Source organism: Alosa alosa, chromosome 3 (assembly GCF_017589495.1).
Source record: "Alosa alosa isolate M-15738 ecotype Scorff River chromosome 3, AALO_Geno_1.1, whole genome shotgun sequence".
Lineage (NCBI taxonomy): Eukaryota > Metazoa > Chordata > Actinopteri > Clupeiformes > Clupeidae > Alosa > Alosa alosa.
The window spans coordinates 8459464-8481611 of NC_063191.1; the positions used below are offsets into that span (position 1 = coordinate 8459464).

The 22148-nt window shown below is 40.3% G+C and overlaps 1 protein-coding gene across 4 annotated transcripts in view; it reads right to left on the reverse strand.

Annotated features, from left to right (window-relative positions):
• The window catches only part of LOC125292334, a 75559-nt gene extending 60671 nt beyond the window's left edge, over positions 1-14888 (reverse strand). For all 4 annotated transcript variants that reach the window (XM_048239557.1, XM_048239559.1, XM_048239558.1 and 1 more), the window contains exons 1-6: positions 14802-14888; positions 9530-9606; positions 8905-9255; positions 8422-8694; positions 4302-4421; positions 1324-2986 (exon numbers count right to left, since the gene is read on the reverse strand). In XM_048239557.1, coding sequence (XP_048095514.1) covers positions 1324-2986; positions 4302-4421; positions 8422-8694; positions 8905-9255; positions 9530-9587 — 2465 coding nt within the window. In that variant the 5' untranslated portion in view covers positions 9588-9606; positions 14802-14888. The remainder of the gene's footprint in view (positions 1-1323; positions 2987-4301; positions 4422-8421; positions 8695-8904; positions 9256-9529; positions 9607-14801) is intronic.
• Between the last annotated feature and the right edge of the window lie 7260 nt (positions 14889-22148).

The window sequence follows — 22148 nt, forward strand, 5'->3', positions numbered from 1 at the left end:
GACACAAAAGTGCTTGTCCAAAGGAGAAGTACGAACCGTTATTTGAACTAACTATGTTATGAATTGCATCCACACATCAGCAGCCTTTTAACTGTGTTAATGTTAATTGCAAGGATTCTCATATGAATGTCATAAAATGACAGGCACTCAATTAGACATACACTACTGAACTTTATTGAATGCTACCTCTGACTAAGAATGCATTACTTTGCACTTGTATAGTCTTTTATTTTGGAATCTTAAGAGCAATAAACATATATTGTAATGTTAAAGAATTCATGTTTTTTCATTCAGATATGTAAATAAACATGTATAAGTTGCTATTAGTGAATTAATTTGGGAGATAATCGAATCGAAATCGAATCGGACTGAAAAAATGAATCGTTAGATTAATCGATGCATCGAAAAAATAATCGCTAGATCAATCATTTAAAAAATAATCGTTTATCCCAGCCCTAATGGCAAACGACTTTGCTGTAGTTGCTATTGCTTCTGTTTATGGTAGGGTCCCCAGACGTCCCAGTTCACTTCACTGAGCTGAATTCACCTCATTTGTTACATGATACATAAACAATAAAGCTTGGGAGGCCCATGTCATGAACTATTATGTGAATCAATGAGTAACTTTATTCATAGCAACCACCCATCACGCCCACCAAGTCTGATGTTTTTCAGGCAACAACCAATCAGCGGCTAGGTCCTGCCTAGGTCCCGCCTTGATAGGTGACTGACGTATTTATTTATTTCATGGCGCTTGCTAGACTGTGCATATGGAATGTATGTCAATTGAACTTTTTATTGATTTATTTAATCTTTTATTTATTTATTTCATATTTCATATTTCCTTAATTTATTTAATTCTGTCACAAAAACATTCTATACAGAAAAGCTGTACACATAAGGGTATAATTTGCCTTATTCACCCGGCGGCCAGAACGAGGCTAAAGGGTACACTTGGCATTACACCTCAGGCCAGCAGATGGTGGTGGTAATGCACTCCGTTTGCAAACTGCCAAAAAAACTCACTGAAGAAGAAGAACAGGCCAGTGAACCCTTCTGTAATGGCAAGTGTAATGGCAAGTGTATCCTTTAGCCTCGTTTTGGCCGCCGGGTGATATGAATAAGGCGAATTGCTGATACAGAGAACACCTACACTTTCCCGCCTTTTTTCACCTACATCTACACTTTTGTCCCCTTTGTAATTAATTTGGCTCATGGGCCAGTGAACAGTGCAAATATAAATAAATGTTACTGTTTGGGTGAGAAAGTAACATTAAACTTCAGAGAGCATGAGAGTAAGAAAAGTATTTAGAATTAACTCACCAAAGTGTACAACACTCCAACGTAGCCCACAAAGGCTGCAGTAGTTTTAGCTTCTCTGATGTGAGGCTGCAGTGTCTGAGATCCAGTTTCTTGATTGAGGGATATGCTTCAAGACAATAGCATATCACCAAGCAGTCTCTATGAGTTAAGGGGATGTAAGGGAATCGCATTTTCCCCAAGAGCTGCATGACTTCCTCCACAAACTGTTCATTGTGGAGCTCATAGAGACAGTGGAATGGAAAAAGAAAAAAACTCTTATGGCTGAAAAAGATGTCCCTTCTAGCCAGGATCCACTGCTTCAACTGAGTCTGAAGACAGAATGAGCTTTGATGGGGTGATGTAGGGTATTCAAGTCCACATGTGCTGCAAAGAGAGGCTCTGACTGCCTCATTTGACAAACCAAATAGGAACTCCAGAACAGGCTGAAGGTAAAACTCTGAATTTAAAAAGTTACTCTGTGCTGAAATCAGGAGTTCCTCAACCTTTTGTGGCTCTTCCCTCCCTGGGATGGCATAGCCAAGAGCAAAGAAGAACTCCACAAAACTCTGATGTATAAATCTGTATGTTGTCTTCTGGTCAGTGTTAATATTCCTAAAAACACAGTTCCAATTTTTAAGTGGAGAGCCACTCAAGTTAAACTCGGCTTTGCCTTCTTCTATCACTCCTTTGGCTAGTTCATGGAGTTGGTTAAGGAGGCCCAGTCTCGTGTCACCTTGTGGCTGCTTCTGCAGAAGAATAGTAATAAATCCCCAAAATATGGAGGTTACTGTTCCCACTTTAACTAGCTCGTCTGGGCTTCCAGTTGACCTCTGCAGAGCTGTAAAGGTGATTGTTGTTCCCACGTTATCTAGCTCATCTGAGCTTCCAGTTGACCTCTTCAGAGCTGTACAGGTGATCCAGCACAAAAAAGGGTTAAAGCAGGAGGTGAACAGCATTTTATTATTTTTCACCTTCTGGAACACACCTATATTATCTCCATTAAAGAACTCTTTGAAGTATTTTTCCACTCCCTGTTCTGTGAAGCCCCGAATCTCAGCAAATCTCCATGTGCGTCCTTTGAGCAGAAAATTTAGTCTGTCAGAGGCAGAGGGCCTGGTGGTGACCAGCAGGGAGGACTGAGGTAGCATAAGTCCACTCAACAAGCCACAGAGAATAGCTTTAGATGGGGCTGGGGTGTGTGGTTTTGTAGGAAATGATTTTATCTCTTCCTCAGTGAAAGTAAATTCATCAAGACCATCAATAAGGATCAGTACTTTGTGTGGTGACTCCGCTAGAATGTCATTAATCAGTGATTTGTGCTTTTGATCATCATTTATGAGCTCCAACAAACTTTTTATCTGTGATGAGAGAGCCAACTCATCACACTTCAGGAGAACAACCAGTTCAAACATGTCTGAGTAGAAGGTTCCTTGTGCCCAGTCTTGCATGATCTTCTTTGCAGTGAGAGACTTGCCATATCCAGGTTCACCCTGGAGAATGACCAGATGGCCGTTTTGGTTTTTAAAGATCCCCTCCACTTTGATCTCCTTATAATCCTTCTTTGAGGAAATGGGTGTTTCCTCCCCAATGTGCATTTCTCTGTGACCATGAATGATCAAAGGCTCATTGTAAAAGGAAAAGACCCTGGAATCAGAGATCTGGAATTTTTTGTACATCTGCAAAACTGAAAGAACAGCAAAATGGTCAAATGTAAGCTGTTAATCATCTATTTTATACATTAAGTAAACATTATTTAACAAAGATTCATCAGTTTTTTATCAGGGATTTTTCTAAGGTCAGAAAAGAACCTACACACACTGATCAGCACTCTTACGCACATTTGCTGACATGTATGTGGCTATTGCCATTTCGTAAATTCTACAGTTGTAGACATTACTATTTAAATGTGAACTATATATATTTACATCATTCACATCATGTATCTGTATTCACATCATGCAACTGTATTGTTATATCCTCTTCTGACACAACTAAATATTGTATGACGGTTTGTTTGCTGTTCACTTCCTGCAGCAGTGCTTCCAGTAGTGAAATTTATTTGTGCATATGCTGCGTTATTTACGATAATATCACATATCACAAACAAAAAAAAATGGTAAAAGCCAAATTAAGCCACCATCACAATTATTTATGGGCCACTGTACCGAATATGTGCAAATTGAGAAAAAAATACTGAGGATAAAATAGCATTTTGTCACTACCGAAACAAGCATGTCACAACCGATCACACTAATCACATTAACTTCAATATCACAGGCTCTACCTTCCCACCACTCTACCATGATAGTTCTCTCTAGATCTATAGTTTAGTCTATGGACTAATAAATTGTTTTGGTACTGAAAATATGGAAAAACATTTTTCAAGTAAATGTTTTAAAAATGGAGTTTATTATTATTAATGCATTTTTCTAAATTAATTCTGAAAATAAATCAAAAGTTATTTAAAGATAAAAATGTGAAGAAACAATATGAATTTTAACATCATTTTCATAAATTGAAATTTAGGGGTTAAGGTTTGGGATAACCACCTCCCCATATATTTTTTTAAAATAGTAACGTAACATTGATCCCAAATTACAATTATACTCAATAGAACATAAATTATTCTAAATAATCATATAGGGTTTTCATACCTAAAAGCTTTTGGAATTGGTTTTCTAATTTAGTAGAGTGGACTGCTTTTGTTTTATGTTACACCTTCATTAGATTTATGTTTGGTTTTCTTGAGTCAATTTGTTTACACACTGCCCTACAGTCTCATGCCTGTGACTGGCCAGACACTTACCTAAAACTAGTAAATAGGAACAACTGACACATGCTATGAACTTACAAGGACTAGTGGATAACAACAAAGGTGCAAACAATGCATGTGGTTTAAATAAAAACACTTTTCTTAGGGCTTCTTATCAAAAACAAATTTTAGAAAAGGATGATATTGGTGAGACCTGAAGTGTAGTGTGCAAGGTCAATGTTATTACCTTTGTGTTTGTCCTTTTTTTTCTTAGCTTGACAGATTAACAATGAGAGTAAGATGAGGATCACAAGACACAATGGGGCAAAAAGAATCCAATGGTCCCGAGGTTGATCAAACCAGCCCCCTGTAAAAAATAAAAGATTAAATCGCCATTCCTAGGGCTGGTCTAAAATGTATATCAGATTGAAGCATGGATGATCGCATACACCACGGCATAGTTGTATTTTTTAAAGGCACACTATGCAAGATTTTCACCTTTATGAAGCCAATTTGATGGTAAACGAACTTGTAATAGGTGAATCGTTCACCTAGCATAACTATACAGCATAGACGTAGTGAGTTCCTACAGAGATTATTGTGTAATAACCTCAATCAAGGTATTACAATGTGTCCTTTATCAGGGCATACAGAGCTCATAGTTTGCCATGTTGCACCGGCATATTGAAACAGTGGCTGCACACTGACAACACTGCCTTTCGTGTTTTTCACATTGAAGTGTCATTGTGACCAGAAGACAGTGATACAAACTAGATGTACCGCATAGCGGTACAAAATATGACCGCCGCTCAGTCCTGTACATCCGTTCCGCGAAAATAAATCACACTTCAATTTGTCTCCATATTTTACTCCATCCCCACTCTTGAAACTTTTGTGTATGCTTGTTTGGCATGCCTGAGTGTGTGTGCGCGGCTGCACAGAAAGTACCCTACTGGTGCTGAAAAGGTGAATAGATTGTAGAATAGCCAAAGAAGATGTAGAATTGTTATAAAACCTTTAAAATCTCTAAACAATCACAAGTAGGGCAGTTCATCACAGTTCATCCATTGCAACTGGATTGATGAAAGGTCACTTACACCTGTAGGCTTACATTGTATTTGGGAAAAGCAAAAGGTATCAGCATAATGTTATTTATTTATTTATTTATTTATTTTTTATGTATTTTTAAACAAAAACATCTCTGTCAGTTCCATGCCGTTTTCAACAGCTATCAAAAAAAAACAAAGGTCATTTTTAGATGGATGGATTTTTTGTGAATGTTTCTTCTTCTACATAAGATTTTAGTCATCTTTAGTTCATGTAATACTTTATTGTCAATGCACAAATTAAGTAACAGTAGTCTGAAACGTTATTGTTAATGCACAAATTAAGTAACAGTAGCCTAGTCTGAAACGAAATGCTGTTTACATCTAACCAGTGGTGCAAATAACTGACATGTCCAAATGGGCCTTGATGAAATGCGTCGCTAGACTGTTCATACACATTTTAACGGGCCAAAGTTGAAGAGCTTTTGTCCGCTATTGTTAGTGCAAATATAGGCAGATTCATGTTCCCTTGCATTGTGTAACTGAGGTCCATGGCTAGTCTGGCTTTCATCAGACCAAGCTCAATCTTTTAAGAAATCAAAAAATAAATAGCGGGCAGATCAGGCTGGGTTCACCCAGCCTAGTCCATAGGCACCCGATATTGTTTAATTTTCCGATTGAGATATACACGCCTGGCTATTCTAAATGCAAAAATGCATCAGGGAGTTATGACAAAACGGTAACTAACAAACTAGATCCTAATAGAAAGCTGTTAGCTTCCCTAAGCTACAGGTAGGATTATAAGGTAGGCCTATTGACAACATAAATTGTCAATAGGCTATTCTGGCGATAACAAATAAAATCTCCTTTTGAAACCAATGGCTTACGCCTTTACAGTATCAAGCGGACTTAAACTGTGATATCGTATAAAGTTGTAATAACATTCACGCAGCTCCATGAGTCAAGGAAAGCCGAATGAAGTAGCCACTTCTAAATGGGACCCACTACAGTAGCTTAAGGTGTTTTGCTAAAGCAGCCATAATGAAATGAAGGTGTCATTGTTTGATACTTCACACACACGTGTTTTTTAATTTCACAGACTACAACTACCAAGCTGTAATCAAAGCACATCGATTCCCTCACACCCCTGCACGCACTTAAAACAAAATAAACAGGCGCCTCAGTCTCACGCATGTATAGGCAAAACTGTATCAGACCGTGTAACGCTGGTAAATCTTCCATTGCACAGAATGATTTTGTAGCACGTGCAATAAATGACAGTCGAAAGATACAAACAGTGCTGCTATACATTTGCTTGGTATAACCGCATTTATAGTTTTCTACAAATGCAATAAATCAAACGCCTCCATCACTCAACCAACGCTTAACGGTAACATTACCTAGGTCCTTATTGATATTTACAAGATTAACGTGCCTGCAGTAAAACCAAGCATGTCCGATAAACATCCTCAGATTTATTTCGGGCTTCAAGAAGAAATGGGAATTACACTTCATGTGAACATCGTCCCTATCCTTATTAGATGTTTCGCTATGTAAATTGCAGTCCTTGTATGAAGCGCCCATTGTTTTTCCAACCCACTTTTAACTTCCAACAAAATTACGCCTCACTGCAACGTGCGCCATCTAGTGGACAAACGTCTACTTCTCGCCAATACTGAAAAATGCAGCCATGATGATGATGATGAATATTTATTTTGGCTTTCTTTTAATCCTACTGATTTTCATTTTTACGGGGGCAAATCACAAATGAGTGATTATGAGCCAGGTTGATGTGGGCCCTTGAGACCAACATACCATAAAAGATTCACAGAGAACTGTGTCTGCCCTACCCTCCTTTCGGGGTCCAGTCCAGCTGGGGGCTGCAGATGAAAAAAAAAAATGACGGTTCCATGCTATCCATGTGGGGGTACATGCCCACCAAGTTTTGTGTACCCCGGTCTTTCAGTGTCCCGGGAATTCTTGTTGGTGTATGTCACTGAATGTACACATAAATTATTTTATTGTAAGGCCCCCATGAACGAAAAGTACACAAAACTTGGCATGCATTCGAGGGGGGTGTCATAATGATCCTACACTTTTAATTTCGTGCAGTTTTGACCTTGTCAGCCAGAGATATTGAGATGAAAACACCTAATTTTTGCTTTTTTAATTTTTAACTAGGTGGCGCTATACATGAAATAAGTGGTAATGGGATGAGTTGACATGCCCCCTTAAGACCAACATACAAAAAAAGGTGGACCTCCTAGGCCCCACGGTTCTCGAGATATTCACAGAAAACTGTCTCCGGCCACCTACAGGCCAGTTGGTGTATAGTAACATAAATTAATTTATTGTGTGGCCCCCCATGAACAAAATTCCACTAAACTTGGCGTGCATTCAGAAGGTGTCAAAATGATCCTACACTTCCAATTTCGTGCAGTTTTGACTATGTTAGGTCACAGATACCTACAATTACAACAACACCTCATTTTTTACTTTTTTGTGTTTAACTAGGTGGGCTATACATGAAATTAGTGGTTATGGAATGGGTTGACATGGCCCCTTGAGATCAACATACAAAAAAAAAGGTGGTCCTCCTAAACCTTACGGTTCTCGAGATATTCACAGAAAACTGTGTCTGCCTGTGACTGTGGTCCAGTCCAGCGGGGGGGCTACAGATCAAAACGAAAAACGATGGTTCCATGCTATCCATATGGGGTTACATGCCCACCAAGTTTTGTCTACCCGGTCTTTCAGTGTCCCGGGAATCATTGACGGAAATTTGGACAAGAAAAAAGAAAAAAAAAAAAAACAAATCTGACTAAACCTATATGATCGCCGCCAGCTGGCGGCGGTCAAATGAATTACTGTAGCCTACATGGGCACAGTTTGTCAGATTGTTTGAATATAGCTGTAATCTAAACTGATCTCTATTCATGGCCAATTGTCTGCTTTTAAGTGGACATACAATAGTTTTCATAAAACATAATTTTAAATATATGATTATCGTTTTCACTATGTTGATGTTACAGCAGACTTTCATGGACAGAATACCAGCTGAGATCATTTGCATTGTTTTTTTAACAGGGCAACAGTTTTCAGATTACATTATGTGTTTACATAATTGCAAAAGGGTTCTTGACTGTTGTAGAAAGAAATGGTTGATCTTTAATAAACTACATTGCCCATTATCAGCAACCATTCATCCAATGCTGCAAAGGCACATTCTGTTTACCAGCTGGTATTCTGTCTATAATGAAGTGTATATACACTGTAGTGTATACACTGTATATTTGTCTGTAACCAAGCACTGATACTCACGTTCCACTTCAATCAGCTTCTCTTTGCTGTGGTGCCGGTATGAGACTCTGCATGTGTAGCTGTATCCATGCTTCTTCTGCACAGTGACACTTCTTTGGACATAGAGGGTGGTGTCATTGCTGTAGCAGTACTCTAAATCTCCTGCAAGGATATTTCTTTTGTCGTCCATCCACACAATTGCAGGTTTAGTTGTCCAGTTTGTGGACACACACAGCAGAGTGACACTGCCATTATTGTGGCTCACAGCAGATGTCTCAGGTTCATTTCCAAACTCTACACAGACACAAATTGGTTAAACCCCCATCAGTGACAATACAAAGCCTTATGAACAACATCATGAATCTTTATTAGGAGCATCTTTGCCTTACTTGCACTGCTAAAAGCTTAGAGTAAAAGCAGCTGATTGCCTGACTGCCTGACTGACTGACTGAATGAATAAATGAATGAAAAAACCTCCTTATGGGTGTTTCTCCAGACACTTACCATGAATTTCGACTTTAACATTTTCTTCAAGAGTCAGAGGACCCTCTTTGACATAACACTTGTATATGTTTGTGTCTGAGAGGCTGACTGATCTGAGCTTTAGTGAGATGTTTCCCCTCTGCAGCTCTTCTAGGAACAGACTGGTCCTGCCACGGTATTGTGGAAGCTGCTCATCAGTTTGATTGGTCATGTGTCTTCTGTACTGATGCACCAGTGTGTTGGTCCTTTCAATAAGCCACTGCACCTCCATGTCCACAGCACTGACATTGTTCTCAAGGTAACAGGGCAGAGTCAGGTCTTCACCAACTACACCGAGGACAGGGTTGAGTGGAGCCACAACTTTAAGAACCACTGCAGAGAGAAATAACAAAATGGCCTCACTACATTTCACTCAGGCTGTGTAGAGTTGAGAACACACACAAACACACAATCTCTCATGCACTCACTCAATCACCCTCTCTCTCTCTCTCTCTCTCTCATCCCTTACTTTAATGACATGACAAATAATTACATGGATTACCAAATCATACAACATAATTAAGTTTTTATGGATGGAAAAAGAAACAAAGTGTTATCTCTCCCTCTCTGACATGAACACACAAACACTCAAGATAAATATGTTTACCTGTTTTGGTCACTTTGGTGCAGCACAGAAGGAGAAACATCCCACAGAGATGCTTCATCTTAGAGACAGAAAACCCACTGAGACAGGACAAGAGCACACACGCACGCACACACACACACACACACACACACACACACACACACACACACACACACACACACACACACACACACACACACACACACACACACACACATTATGAGACATATAGAATAGCATGCAACTTGAGGGTACATTCTTACATTACAATTCCATAATCTAGCTGAAAACACAACCAATTATCTTATAACTCCCATGTCACAGTTGGGAAACCCTTCAATGTGTATCAAGATCCAGTTTTCAGTGAAATACATTTCTGTTTGATCACAACAGCCATCATACACCCCTTCAGTGCTCCTGAAGCAATGTTCAGTGTTGCTGATTGGCTAGAACAGAGTACAGTAGATTTGGGGCAGCCGTGGCCTGCTGGTTAGCGCTTCGGACTTGTAAGCGGAGGGTTGCCGGTTCAAATCCCGACCAGTAGGCAAGGCTGAAGTGTCCTTGAGCAAGGCACCTAACCCCTCACTGCTCCCCGAGCGCCGCTGTTGTTGCAGGAAGCTCACTGCGCCGGGATTAGTGTGTGTGTCACCTCACTGTGTGCTGAGTGTGTTTCACGGATTGGATAAATGCAGAGACCAAATTTCCCTCACAGGATCAAAAGAGTATATATACTTATACTTATACTTATACTTAGCATGACTTGGCCCAAACAATTGTTTGTACTGTGAACAGAGCCTGAATTGTGCTCTAGAGTTTCTTGGAGCACATGCAGACTGCTATCCAGTTGCTAAGTCATGATGCAATACTATGCAGACAATTCTGTTTCCAGGTCCAACTGGGCCTAGAACAGCTTGTTTTTTTCCATAGCCAGTAAAAGACAATATCTCACGCTGTTTCACTTTTTCACAACAAAAATGTTCATTTTACTACTCACCTCTGGCTCAACCTCATAAAATCCTATTTTTTCAAAGAGACCTGGACTTGATTATACAATTTGTCTGCACAGCTACACTTATTAGGCTACTCCGTTAGAATTAAGCCCTCACTAAAAAAACAGGCGATTGTAAAAAGGTTCACAGGTAGTAAAAACAAGCTGACTGCGTCAACTTTTTGAAGCAAAAACTGGATGTCAAATGCAAATGTCATTATAATGCAAACCCACCAATAGAAACCCATTTTGTGTAGATTCCGCCCATTACGTCCAATTGAACTTGAAGGGGAAATTTTTTGATTCAAAAGATTTTGAAGTGCAAAGCTTTTCAACTCACAAAACATTCTGACCCTGAAGCAATAGGTTTTGACTTGACATGAAGTGCAAAACCTTTTGAAACTTTTCAACAAGCAAAACATGTTGGCCTACAAGGAAACGTTTTTGACTCAAAATGAAAGAGGGCAAATTCACAATGTACAATATATATTTATTTTTTTAATTTAAAAAGCCTACCTTGATTTTGTTTCTCAAAGTTGTGTTTTTGCTCAGATGTTTATGTTTGTCTGTTTTTTGCTTGCATTAAAAAGTTTTATTAATAATACAGATTATTTCTGGTTTATTCTTCCTAATTTGATTGTTGAGAAAATGGGTGAGACAGATTAACATTGTTACACTGTGATTTTGAATGTAGCTCTTTACCAGTCAAACGTTCTATATAGTATATAGTATAAGTATATATACTCTTTTGATCCCGTGAAGGAAATTTGGTCTCTGCATTTATCCTAATCCGTAAAATAGTGAAACACACTCAGCACACAGTGAACACACAGTGAGGTGAAGCACACACAAATCCCGGCGCAATGAGCTGCCTGCTACAACAGCGGCGCTCGGGGAGCAGTGAGGGGTTAGGTGCCTTGCTCAAGGGCACTTCAGCCGTGCCTACTGGTCGGGGTTCAAACCGGCAACCCTCCGGTTACAAGTTCGAAGCGCTAACCAGTAGGCCACGGCTGCCCAAATCAACTTTCCATCAACATGTCCTGCTTTATTGGAAGTTACAGTTTTGTAACACAGAGTTGTTGTAAGACATCTGTGTTTTCTTTGTGTTTACCTACCACTTGCCACTTGTGGTTATCATTATACATCGCAAGTGCATCACAGTGCAAAATTTATTTTTTAGCTCTTAAGACTGTGACCATTCCTCAGATTTCTGCTCATCTACTGTAATGTCAAATATCAGAATAATGACGTTCAAAAACCTACCTTAATGATCCACCACAATTTATAAAGGAACAGAGGTTAAAAAGGAAATGAATTGATCAGATGGATTAGAAGAATAATTAGTAAGGAATAAAAACATTTTTCGACGGTCCATCTTTAATAAATGTAATGAGCTACATTAGGTATTTTATGGCCACCAGATGGCGGCATGGCACTACACTTCGGGCCTTATGTAAGCAAGCAGTGAAATGGCGCCATCTAGTGGTCATGAAATATTTGTCTATCCATTTGATCGATTGTGTTTTTAAACCAGAGACTTTCTAATTAGACACAGCACTCAAAAAATCCTCCATAGAAATGCATGAGGTTAGTTTGTAATGCCAATATGGCAGTTGTCTACACATATCCTGTGAGAATTGAGTTGTGAATACATTTGTGCCAATCATGTGTTGTGATCTCGCAGCTGGAGTAAGGTTGGTGTAGTGAAGCCTTGCGCACGCGCATTTCTGGCGAAATAGATGCCCGACAAGTGCCCAAAAAGCATTGCAATATGGCCGCCGAGTGGAGGGACTTGCCTGAAAGAACTTTGTTTAAACTTTCCTTAATACATTGTAGAATACAACTGCAATGCAATAGGCCTACAAAACGGTGTGGATTGTGGAATAACGTGTGTGAGACAAACACGGATGCCACAACAAAGGTTTTAAACAACTGTATTTGCTTAAAATATAGTGAAAGAAAGATATGCAGCTTTGAAGTGACAAAAACGGCAAATTCCCAAGTTCACATTAAAACTGTTGGACATGAAAGGCCACATGGACTACAAATGAACTACAACGTGACGACAAAAGTGTTGACGAGCCCCTAACTGGACTCTAGCAAAATCTAGCCCCAGTTTCTGACTCACACATTACGTGATGTGAATGACGCAGAATGATGATGTTTTCACTGGGAAAAAGGTTTTTCTGAAGCCCATGAACGCTACAGTAGGCAAGGTGTTGCTCTCGCGTAGGCCTATGACGTGAGTTCAGCAATAACACTCTTTGTTGGAATAACTCTGTGTGGATATGATTCATTCTCCATGATTCACAAATATTATTTTAAAAAATGTAGAATATTTTAGGCCATCAGAGAGATTTTCCTGGTGTCAGATGAACGCATACCATAGGCTATAGTCAATATAGATAGATAGATAAATAGATAGATAGATACTTTATTGATCCTCAAGGGGAAATTCAAGTATATTCAATATAACGATATAGGCCCATTTTTGGACCAATTGGTGCAAACAAAACTTAATTGTTATTTTCCGATAGCTACATGTGACTATAATAGAGGGTTACCACACACCCACCTAACCTAGAAGATGTAGATAGGACAATGACAGGTGACATGCAAGAACTGATTGCTGCTCTGTCTTGGTGGCGTCGGCCCTTACACAAAATTTCCAGGACACACCCAGACAGGCTCCTGGATACTAATCAAAGATTTGCAAAGAAAACACTGGAACCAGGAACAGTGGTTGAGTATTAATAAAATATAACTAGCGTCACATCAAAATATTTTTTCTCAGTTTAGCTAGATAAATGTTTCAAGTAAATGTTCCTTAAGGAATAAGTATGTGGAAACAATAAAGTCTGTGAGTTAGCCTTTGCTGCGAAGGTCTCACAAAGGCGGCATAAGCTTGGCCTTGCCTAGGCTACTTCCTCCTTTGCCTACACTTCCACACACTGTAGGGCGCATCTGGCAGACCAGAAAACTGCTTTAAAGTTGGTAAGTAACCTTAAGTAGAGCCATAGCCTACTATGTAGAAAAGTATTTAAGCTAAATCAGGGCTCTACACTAACATTTTTTTTCAGGAGCACTTGTGCGCCCAAGTTAAAAAATTTAGGAGCACAGACAAAAATGTGGGCGCACAGTCAGTTCTGTACTTAACTTACACATAATCTAACATTATACTGCAGCTAACAGTTAAACATGCCAGTGCACCAATTGCGAATATTAAAAATGACTGACAACATTTAGGCTACAGGAAACAGGATTTTAAAGATCAGTGCCTACTTTATTTTCAGTCTATTCTATTTTCCTACATTTTGTTAATGTAAAATAATATAATACATTGCCATATTTGCATTTAGCCTATATCAAGTATCCTGCCAAATGTAGGCTAATTTATTTATTTGTGAATCCATCTATAGCTAATCCAAATATGCCCATGGTGACCTATCTGACTGCATACTGCCTAATACTAGGCTACTACTAAAACAGTCAATTTACTCTTCCACAAAACCCAACATAGGCTAATCAAGGATATAGGTTTTATACTTTTAGTTTTTATTTGAAATATCTGCATTGATGGGGGCAGTAGGCAAACGTTAGGCCTACTTTCGTTTTGCACTTCAGCTTGTATTCGGTGTAAACAAACAAGCATGCGTGGAAGCCTGGAGTTGTGAGTAGCGTTCTACCTTTGAATAAAATGTCCGAGTATTACGGAAGGCTACTTTTGTGCTGGTTAGCTACAGCTATATTTTGCATATTGCAGCCAATACGTCAACTAGGCTAAAAGGCATGTTCCTTTTCATCCTGTTCCTCCTATATCCAATGAATTCGGTGGATAGAAGAACTAATCAATCTTTGCATCTTGGCTGGCTAGTCTAACTTTCCGCTTTTTCCTGCGCGCTCTTGGATTTGATAGAAGCTACTAGCGAGTCACAACGCGAAACTGCTAACGTTGATGGGAGGTGTAGTTTATATGCACCAGTAATGTTTCTCGATGTTGCGGTGTATTTTGTAGACAAACATTGACATGGTTAGAAGTCATTCGCACCAGTGCGCCTAAATATTTTTTTGCACTCGCACGGCATCATTTTTACTCGCATGTGCGAGTGAAATGGGCGCACTGTAGAGCCCTGTAAATATGAGAAAACTACCGTCAAATTTGGTCTCAGTTGCTCTAGGGTGCAGCCTACGCCAAATGTCAACGTCTCTAGGCTTTGTAAAAGCAACCTTCGTAGGCTTATAGCCTACGATTCAGTCGACCAACATACAGAATAAATGTGACATAATATATAACATATTACATACCTTCACTGTAGAGATGAATGCATTATCCAACCATAGTGGCAAGCGTAACGTAACGAGACTTAATGCGACCAGCGATCTTAGTTGGTTTTACTTTCGATTTTGAAGAGCACCGCCTTTCAGTTAAAAGACCACGTGGTCAACGCGACAGGGAGCATATGGGGTTTGTAGTTTTAATGAATTTCTACAAAAAATATGCGGAAGCTACTTTTGAAAACCAATCATTGTATATGTGTTACATTAGTGCATATTATTGCACAGTTGGGTTTATGTCACAAGGTCCGGTATAGGCCTAATGGATTTATTGGGGGGGGGGCTATGCTAATACCTGTGCACAAAAAAGTCTTTAGAGTAACAAGGCAGAATTATGTAGGCTATTAAGTTACTTTACAATATGCTATAGCTGCTTACTTGGCTGGAGCCAAATAGCCTCCACAACACAGGTCACAAGATAAATGCAAATAAATGCAAGGCCAGCGCGATCAGAGCACTAGAAAAGCAGGACACACACACTGAAATACTCGGGAAAATCAGTGAAGACAACTGCGAGGCCAGGTGAAACCACTACTGGCAAAATATATTTTTATATATTTTATATTTTTTAAGATTCACTTGTAGATGAGTCTGGTAATGAAATGTGAACAACATTTCACCAACTTCAGTTTCTTCCACCACTTCATCTTCACTTCAGCCACTTTTACAGATCTCTTCCACATCACTATTTGCTGTGGCAGTTGTCCACCACAGTAACATAGTTAAATTTAACAGTGCACAATTTAAAATATTAAAATGTATTAAGGAGAGTAGCAATAATAAACAACAATGTCAATCAACTAATTCAGTCAATAGCCTAATGAAAATAAACAAATACTATAACAAACCATAACGCATAAGAAACGCTTAATAAACTAAGCGCGTGTTGAAGATATGCCTTATATCCTTGGTCATTGGTCATGGATATTCCCACGGGTGTTGTTTGGCCGTAGGCAACAATAGGTTTGCTGCATGCATGTTACAAGGACACTGGGCCATGTCATGTAAGGGACATGGTACTGCAAAAAAACGGAAACATAGCCTACATTGCAGAACCACTCAACTTTATTAATTCATGGTGAATAAATGTTACACTACTGAGCACAGCCTGACGTGACGATGCTAGCATGTTAGCAGCGGTTAGCTAACTATGCTAACGTTAGTTATCTACAAGTCTCCTCCAAGTGACAATCATATTGTCAATTGATAAATTAGGTCTCAATCACTCGTCATTCACTCTCATTGGCAGACAACACAACGCAACACAACACAACCCACTCGCACATAATTTACTTCTATTCTGACTAAACTTACTAGACGTCTTAGAACCCCCTATTCTATTCCCTCCCCTTATCAATTGCTAACCTATCCGAACCCCTAAATATTCCCTCCCGGACACCTCCCCCCAATCAAAACACATCAGAACGTATTGACACATTCTATGACACAGAAGGGAGAGGGAGACACAGACACTCTCGCGCGCGCACACGAACACACACACGCGCGCGCACACACACACGCACGCATGCACACACACACGCGCGCGCGCGCACACGCCGGGAAAACAGAAGACACAGGGGAACACAGGGGAAAGTCCAACACGGGGGCAAATAGCCTGGCGCTACAATATTATACACAGAATAATTAGCATCCTCGTTTATCTTACTTACATTGAGTTGACTGTGTGGCTTAATCCACAGATGTGGTGAAGCACTGTTTCGTTATGGTTTGCTAAGGAGTAACCCATTGCTTAAAATAGTGGAGCTGGGATGAGAACAACTGGGATTTGAGTGTCAAATCTTCGCATTGTATCGCGGAGTGATTTATTATTAGCTGTGCAAAGTCTGAGTTACGGAGCCCCGGATATGTCATGGGGAAAAAAAATAATAAATTGTGGCCACGAAATAGCAATTCGTTCCCACAAAATAATAAGTTGTGGCCACGGAATAGCAATTAGTTCCCACAAAGTACTAATTTGTGGCCACGAAATATTAATTCGTTCCCACAAAATAGTAATTCGTTACCACGAAATAGGTAATTTGTGGCCACGAAATATTAATTTGTTCCCACGAAATAGTAATTTGTGGCCACAACATAGGTAGGCCTATAGGCTGTGCACTGGACAGCTGGATGAGCAAATCAAGCGCAACTCCTCAAACAGGAACAGTCGCTGTCACACAATGGACAGGGATAGTATGGTAGAGTGCTATTTTAGGCTGGGAATGAAATACAAAGACAATTTGAAAAGCCTGGCATTGGAGGGATTCATTATTAGCGAGAGGCATCTCCACAGACTATTCTGCAGCCAGGGCGTGCACCCGGCGTAAGTGAACTTGAACGTGTCTCTCGTTTTGCGTTTTTTATAAGGCGGCCGTGAACATTTCCATTAAAACATGCATCAGATAGCTGGAGGTGAATCTTCATTCCCCCCCCCCCCCTCCTCACTCTCACTTTTTCCCCATCCTCATCTCATCTCACGCCTTCTACCCACACACCCATCACTGTTCCATTTCTTTGTTATTATTTGCATATGCCGCTAGCAGCTGATGAAATCATATATCGGGCACTTCTATCTTTTGTAAAACGTTATGCGCAGAGGTGCGCTGACCGAGGACCTGTGCGAGATAGATGGACGGTCAGGAGCAACGCCGAGGCTGATGGAGAACCGGGACAAATGAAAATCAGCAGTCAATTCTCTACATGCCCACTCAACGATCTGACTCAGATACCGCACTCCTACAACCTCTAGGGACTGCTGGAACATCTTTTTCAGCATTCACGCCTCTCTCGAAAAGTGAAGTATCTAGACTCCTGACATGCAACCGTCCTACCACATGCTCGCTGGACCCTATACTTTACGAGCCTACTTCAGTCCATCAGCCCGACCATCGCTCCAGCTATCACACATGTGATCAATGCCTCGCTAACCTCCGCACATTTCCAACAGCGTTCAAAATGGCCCGGGTAACACCGTTATTTAAGAAATTCTCTCAACCCTGCTCAAGTCGAGAACTACCGCCCTGTCTCACTCCTGCCTTTCCTATCCAAAGGCATTGAACGAGCAGTCTCCAAACAGGTCTCTGACTTCCTTTCACAGAACAACCTTCTGGATCCAAATCAGTCTGGGTTCAAAAGCACCGAAACGGCTCTGCTGTCTGTAACAGAAGCCTTAAAGAAGCCAGGGCGACCGCCGGTCATCAGTACTCATTCTGCTTGACTTATCGGCTGCCTTTGACACGGTTAATCACCGCATCCTTTTCTCTATACTCGCTAACATGGGAATCTCCGGTTTCTGCTCTCTCCTGGTTTGAATCCTACCTCACAGGACGCTTCGTTTAACATTATCATGGCTTGGTCAGCTATCTGCACCTCACCATCTCACCACAGGGGTCCCCAGGGCTCAGTGCTGGGCCCCCTTCTCTTTGCTATCTACACCACCTCCATGGGACAGATTATCCGTTTGCATGGCTTCTCATACCACTGCTATGCAGACGACACACAGCTCTATCTGTCCTTTCCACCTGATGACCCCTTGGTTTCAGCACGGATCTCGGATTGCCTCTCAGACATAGCTACATGGATGAAGGCACACCACCTCCAGCTGAACCTCTCAAAGACTGAACTGCTGGTCCTCCCAGCTAAAACCTACCATACACCACGACATCAACATCAAATTTGACTCCCTGTCTGTTTCACCTACCAGGACTGCAAGAAATCTAGGAGTTGTTCTCGACAACCAACTAAACTTCTCAGATCATGTTGCCTCAGTCGCCCGGTCATGCCGCCAAGCACTCTACAACATAATGGAAAATCAGGACTTACTTGACTCAAGATGCTACCCAACTTCTGGTTCAGGCAATAGTCATCTCCACGACTTCGACTACTGCAATGCCCTCCTGACAGGTCTCCCAGCCTGCGCAGTGAAACCACTTCAGATGATCCAGAACGCAAGCGGGCGGGCGGGCCTGGTCTACAACCAACCCAAAAGGGCACATGTTACCCGCTGCTCATCCAGCTACACTGGCTACCTATGGCGGCCCGTGATCAAATTCAAGGCTCTAACGCTTGCCTACAAAGTAGTCTCCAGTTCTGCTCCCACCTACTTGAATGCCCTCATACAGACATACGCTACATCCAGACCGCTGCCTCCTCAGATCTAACGACGCCTAGCTCTACCACCAATGCACGCTCAAAGCCAATCCAAACTTTTCTCATCTGTTGTTCCTCGTTGGTGGAACACACTGCCAGTTCCTACAAGGGCAGGGACATCCTTCTCCATTTTCAAAAAACTCCTGAAGACCCAGCTCTTTAGAGAACATCTCCTCTCATAGAAACACTTACAACAAGTCTTACTGATCCTAGCACTCACCAGCCGTCTTAAACTGACAAGTAACTGTTAAAAACAGCACTCACTGATGCACTTATTCTTACTGTACTCTAATGTTTTTAAATTGTCCAAAAATAGTTGAGAATTGCTCTAAAACTTAAACTGTTTACCATGTTGTTAGTCGCTTTGGCTAAAAAAGCGTCAGCCAAATGTAATGTAATGAAACACTTTTTAATGAAATGTAATTTACAAAGACATTGTAAAACACTGAAAGTTAATATTTTGTCACTAGCAACCTACATCTGTCCTCTGTCAAATACAGTTGCATTTACAGCTCTGAACAAAACCGTTCAAGAGTTATTTAAGGAGAAGTCGAACGTGCGTTATGTTTCATTCGTCCCTCCTGGCTGGGACAAATGAAACCGCATGGGGGACGAATGAAACATACAGCTTAAATTATGTAAACTTCCCACAACTTCAATATTTGACAACATGCCATGAATGGTACCTCAAGTATGTGTTATTTTAGATAGATTGCTGCTGGGCTATATGTCTCGGATCATGTCTGTTAACAACTTATTGCCGTCATGGTGATGCGCGTATTTCGCAGTTATGGAAATAGCATGCACTATGCCATTAATATAGCTAGAATATGTGGTTAAAGCCACCACACATCCAAATAAGTGCCCTTAATGACCCACAGGCCGTCAGTCTCCATAGGTTAACATGGCAAAACTCGACCCCCTACCTGATAGCCCCAAATATATTTGCATCTTTCTAAAACTGCTTTTCCATGTCTCACCTGAATAAAATATAGTATAAACACAGATACGTGTGCATTGACTTAGAATAAATGGGGTTTACTGCCTGGTCGGGACAAATAGGTGTTTCAATCGTCCCCCCATAGATATTTAGCATTATAGGCTGTTTTGCATCCATTACAAACAAACATGCAATGTGAACGTCTGGGATTGGGGAGAGCACTAAATGCTCTACTGAATAACTATGAAGTCAAACCTTTAAATGAAAAACACTCTTTAATAATCAAAAAAAATAAACCGCGAATGAAGTAAACTTGTGACCATCAGAAATCGTTTATCGCCTGTAACTCAGTTATACCAGGACGTAACAGGATGGCATTTGGCTGAGCAACGGAGGTTAATATGCTCTATGTTTTGTCCAAATGATGTCTGTCTATCACCATTGCACTCGGAGAAAACCGGAATGTTTCATTCGTCCCCCGTTTCAATCGTCCCGGTTGTACCCTACTGCAAACCAGAAAATTGAGAGCTGGTGGGGAGTGATGAGAAAAGACACGACAGGCTTCTACTGGCGCTCGATTTGCTCACCCAGTCCAGTGCACGTTAGACTATACATATTTCGTGGCCACAAATTACTATTTCGTGGGAACGAATTAATATTTCGTGGCCACAAATTACCTATTTCGTGAGTGTGTATATCTGTGTGTGTGTGTGTATGTATGAGTATGTGTATGTGTGTGTAGGTGTAGAAGTATGTGTGCATCTACATACAACATTCTATCCCACCGGTCACTATTGTGACCGTTAACATGTTTACTCATTCTGCAAACACACCAAAGACATTTGAATAATTATAAATGTATATATCATAACTAGACACCGTAAAGACCATGTGTACAAAAAATCTTTTTCCTATGTTTATTTTAACATACTTTAAAAACCTTTTATTTGGGAGCTGTGAGGCAGTCATCCTCTTCTCAAGGTGCAACCAGGAAGTAAACAGCTCTGGTCATGTGACAATTTACTCAAAACATTCGACACTACACACATTTCATTGAAACACATTATTTCAATATTTACTGGAAGATTATTGGGATATTCCCCAGTTACAGTTTTAGAGGCTTATAAGTACATATTAATTGTGACCAATGGGTTGAAATGTCTCCTTTTGTACTACATCTTGATTCTTTTTTTTGTAAGTCTTTTGGGAAAAAGCGCCAGTTAATAAACATACATATGTACCTAACCCTCAGCTGACATCCACTGAAAGGCATTGGTGTTACTTAAAGGTATCCACACAACTGAAATCATATTGCAGTTGTAATTAATGGGTTCAATACTAAACACCATAACTAATCATACAAATAATTAAATTATAATACAAATTAATAGATTATTATTTCATAATAAATGCACTATAATGTTCATTTGATAACTCTATAGCATCTACTTTTGCACTAGTAGATGAGTGGGAGTGATGCATGTCAAGCAGGGTGATTTGCACATTCACCTCTGCCTCAGTGCCTCTCCTCTGGGTTGCCAGGTACAAGGCTTTTAAATCACACACACAGAGAAAATGTCCATTTGATTGTTCGAATTACAATGAAATCAGGAGGATGATGGGAGAACACAATGGGAGAAAGGGTTAAGAATAGTGAGATCGGGAGTTGGCAGATGTGCCATTCACGCACCAGCAGGTGATGCTGTTTCGCTGTTTTTATTGGCTTCCACCAAGTAGTCATTAGAGGAGAAAAAATAATAATTGTATCTATTCCTTTGCCAATTCTTTCACACAAACATACGTCACAGACCACGTGGAGGTGCAAACAATATCGGAGTTTTGGTTGCTTTGACCATCAGTTAACTCCGAAACAGATATTTTACTTTTGATAGACAAAAATACAGAAATACATCATAGGAGTGATTAACATAAAAAATCTAGACTGGAGTAACTTAACATTTGACACCTCTGATACAGTATGTTGTCGTCAAATAGCCCGCTATAGTTATCAAATTCATAGCCAACGAGCCAGAAGTGAACACTCATAAATGGCTATAAAAACGGTGCTTTCATTAGGCTATACAATACAACAAAATACATTTATAACCCTTGAGCCAGCTCCTTACTATGTGATCTCAATGGTGATGCAGCGTTTGCACCTCCAACAGCATGGCGTACCTGGTTACTGCCCCAAAACGTCTGTAGGTTTGTGTGAAAGAATTGCCATT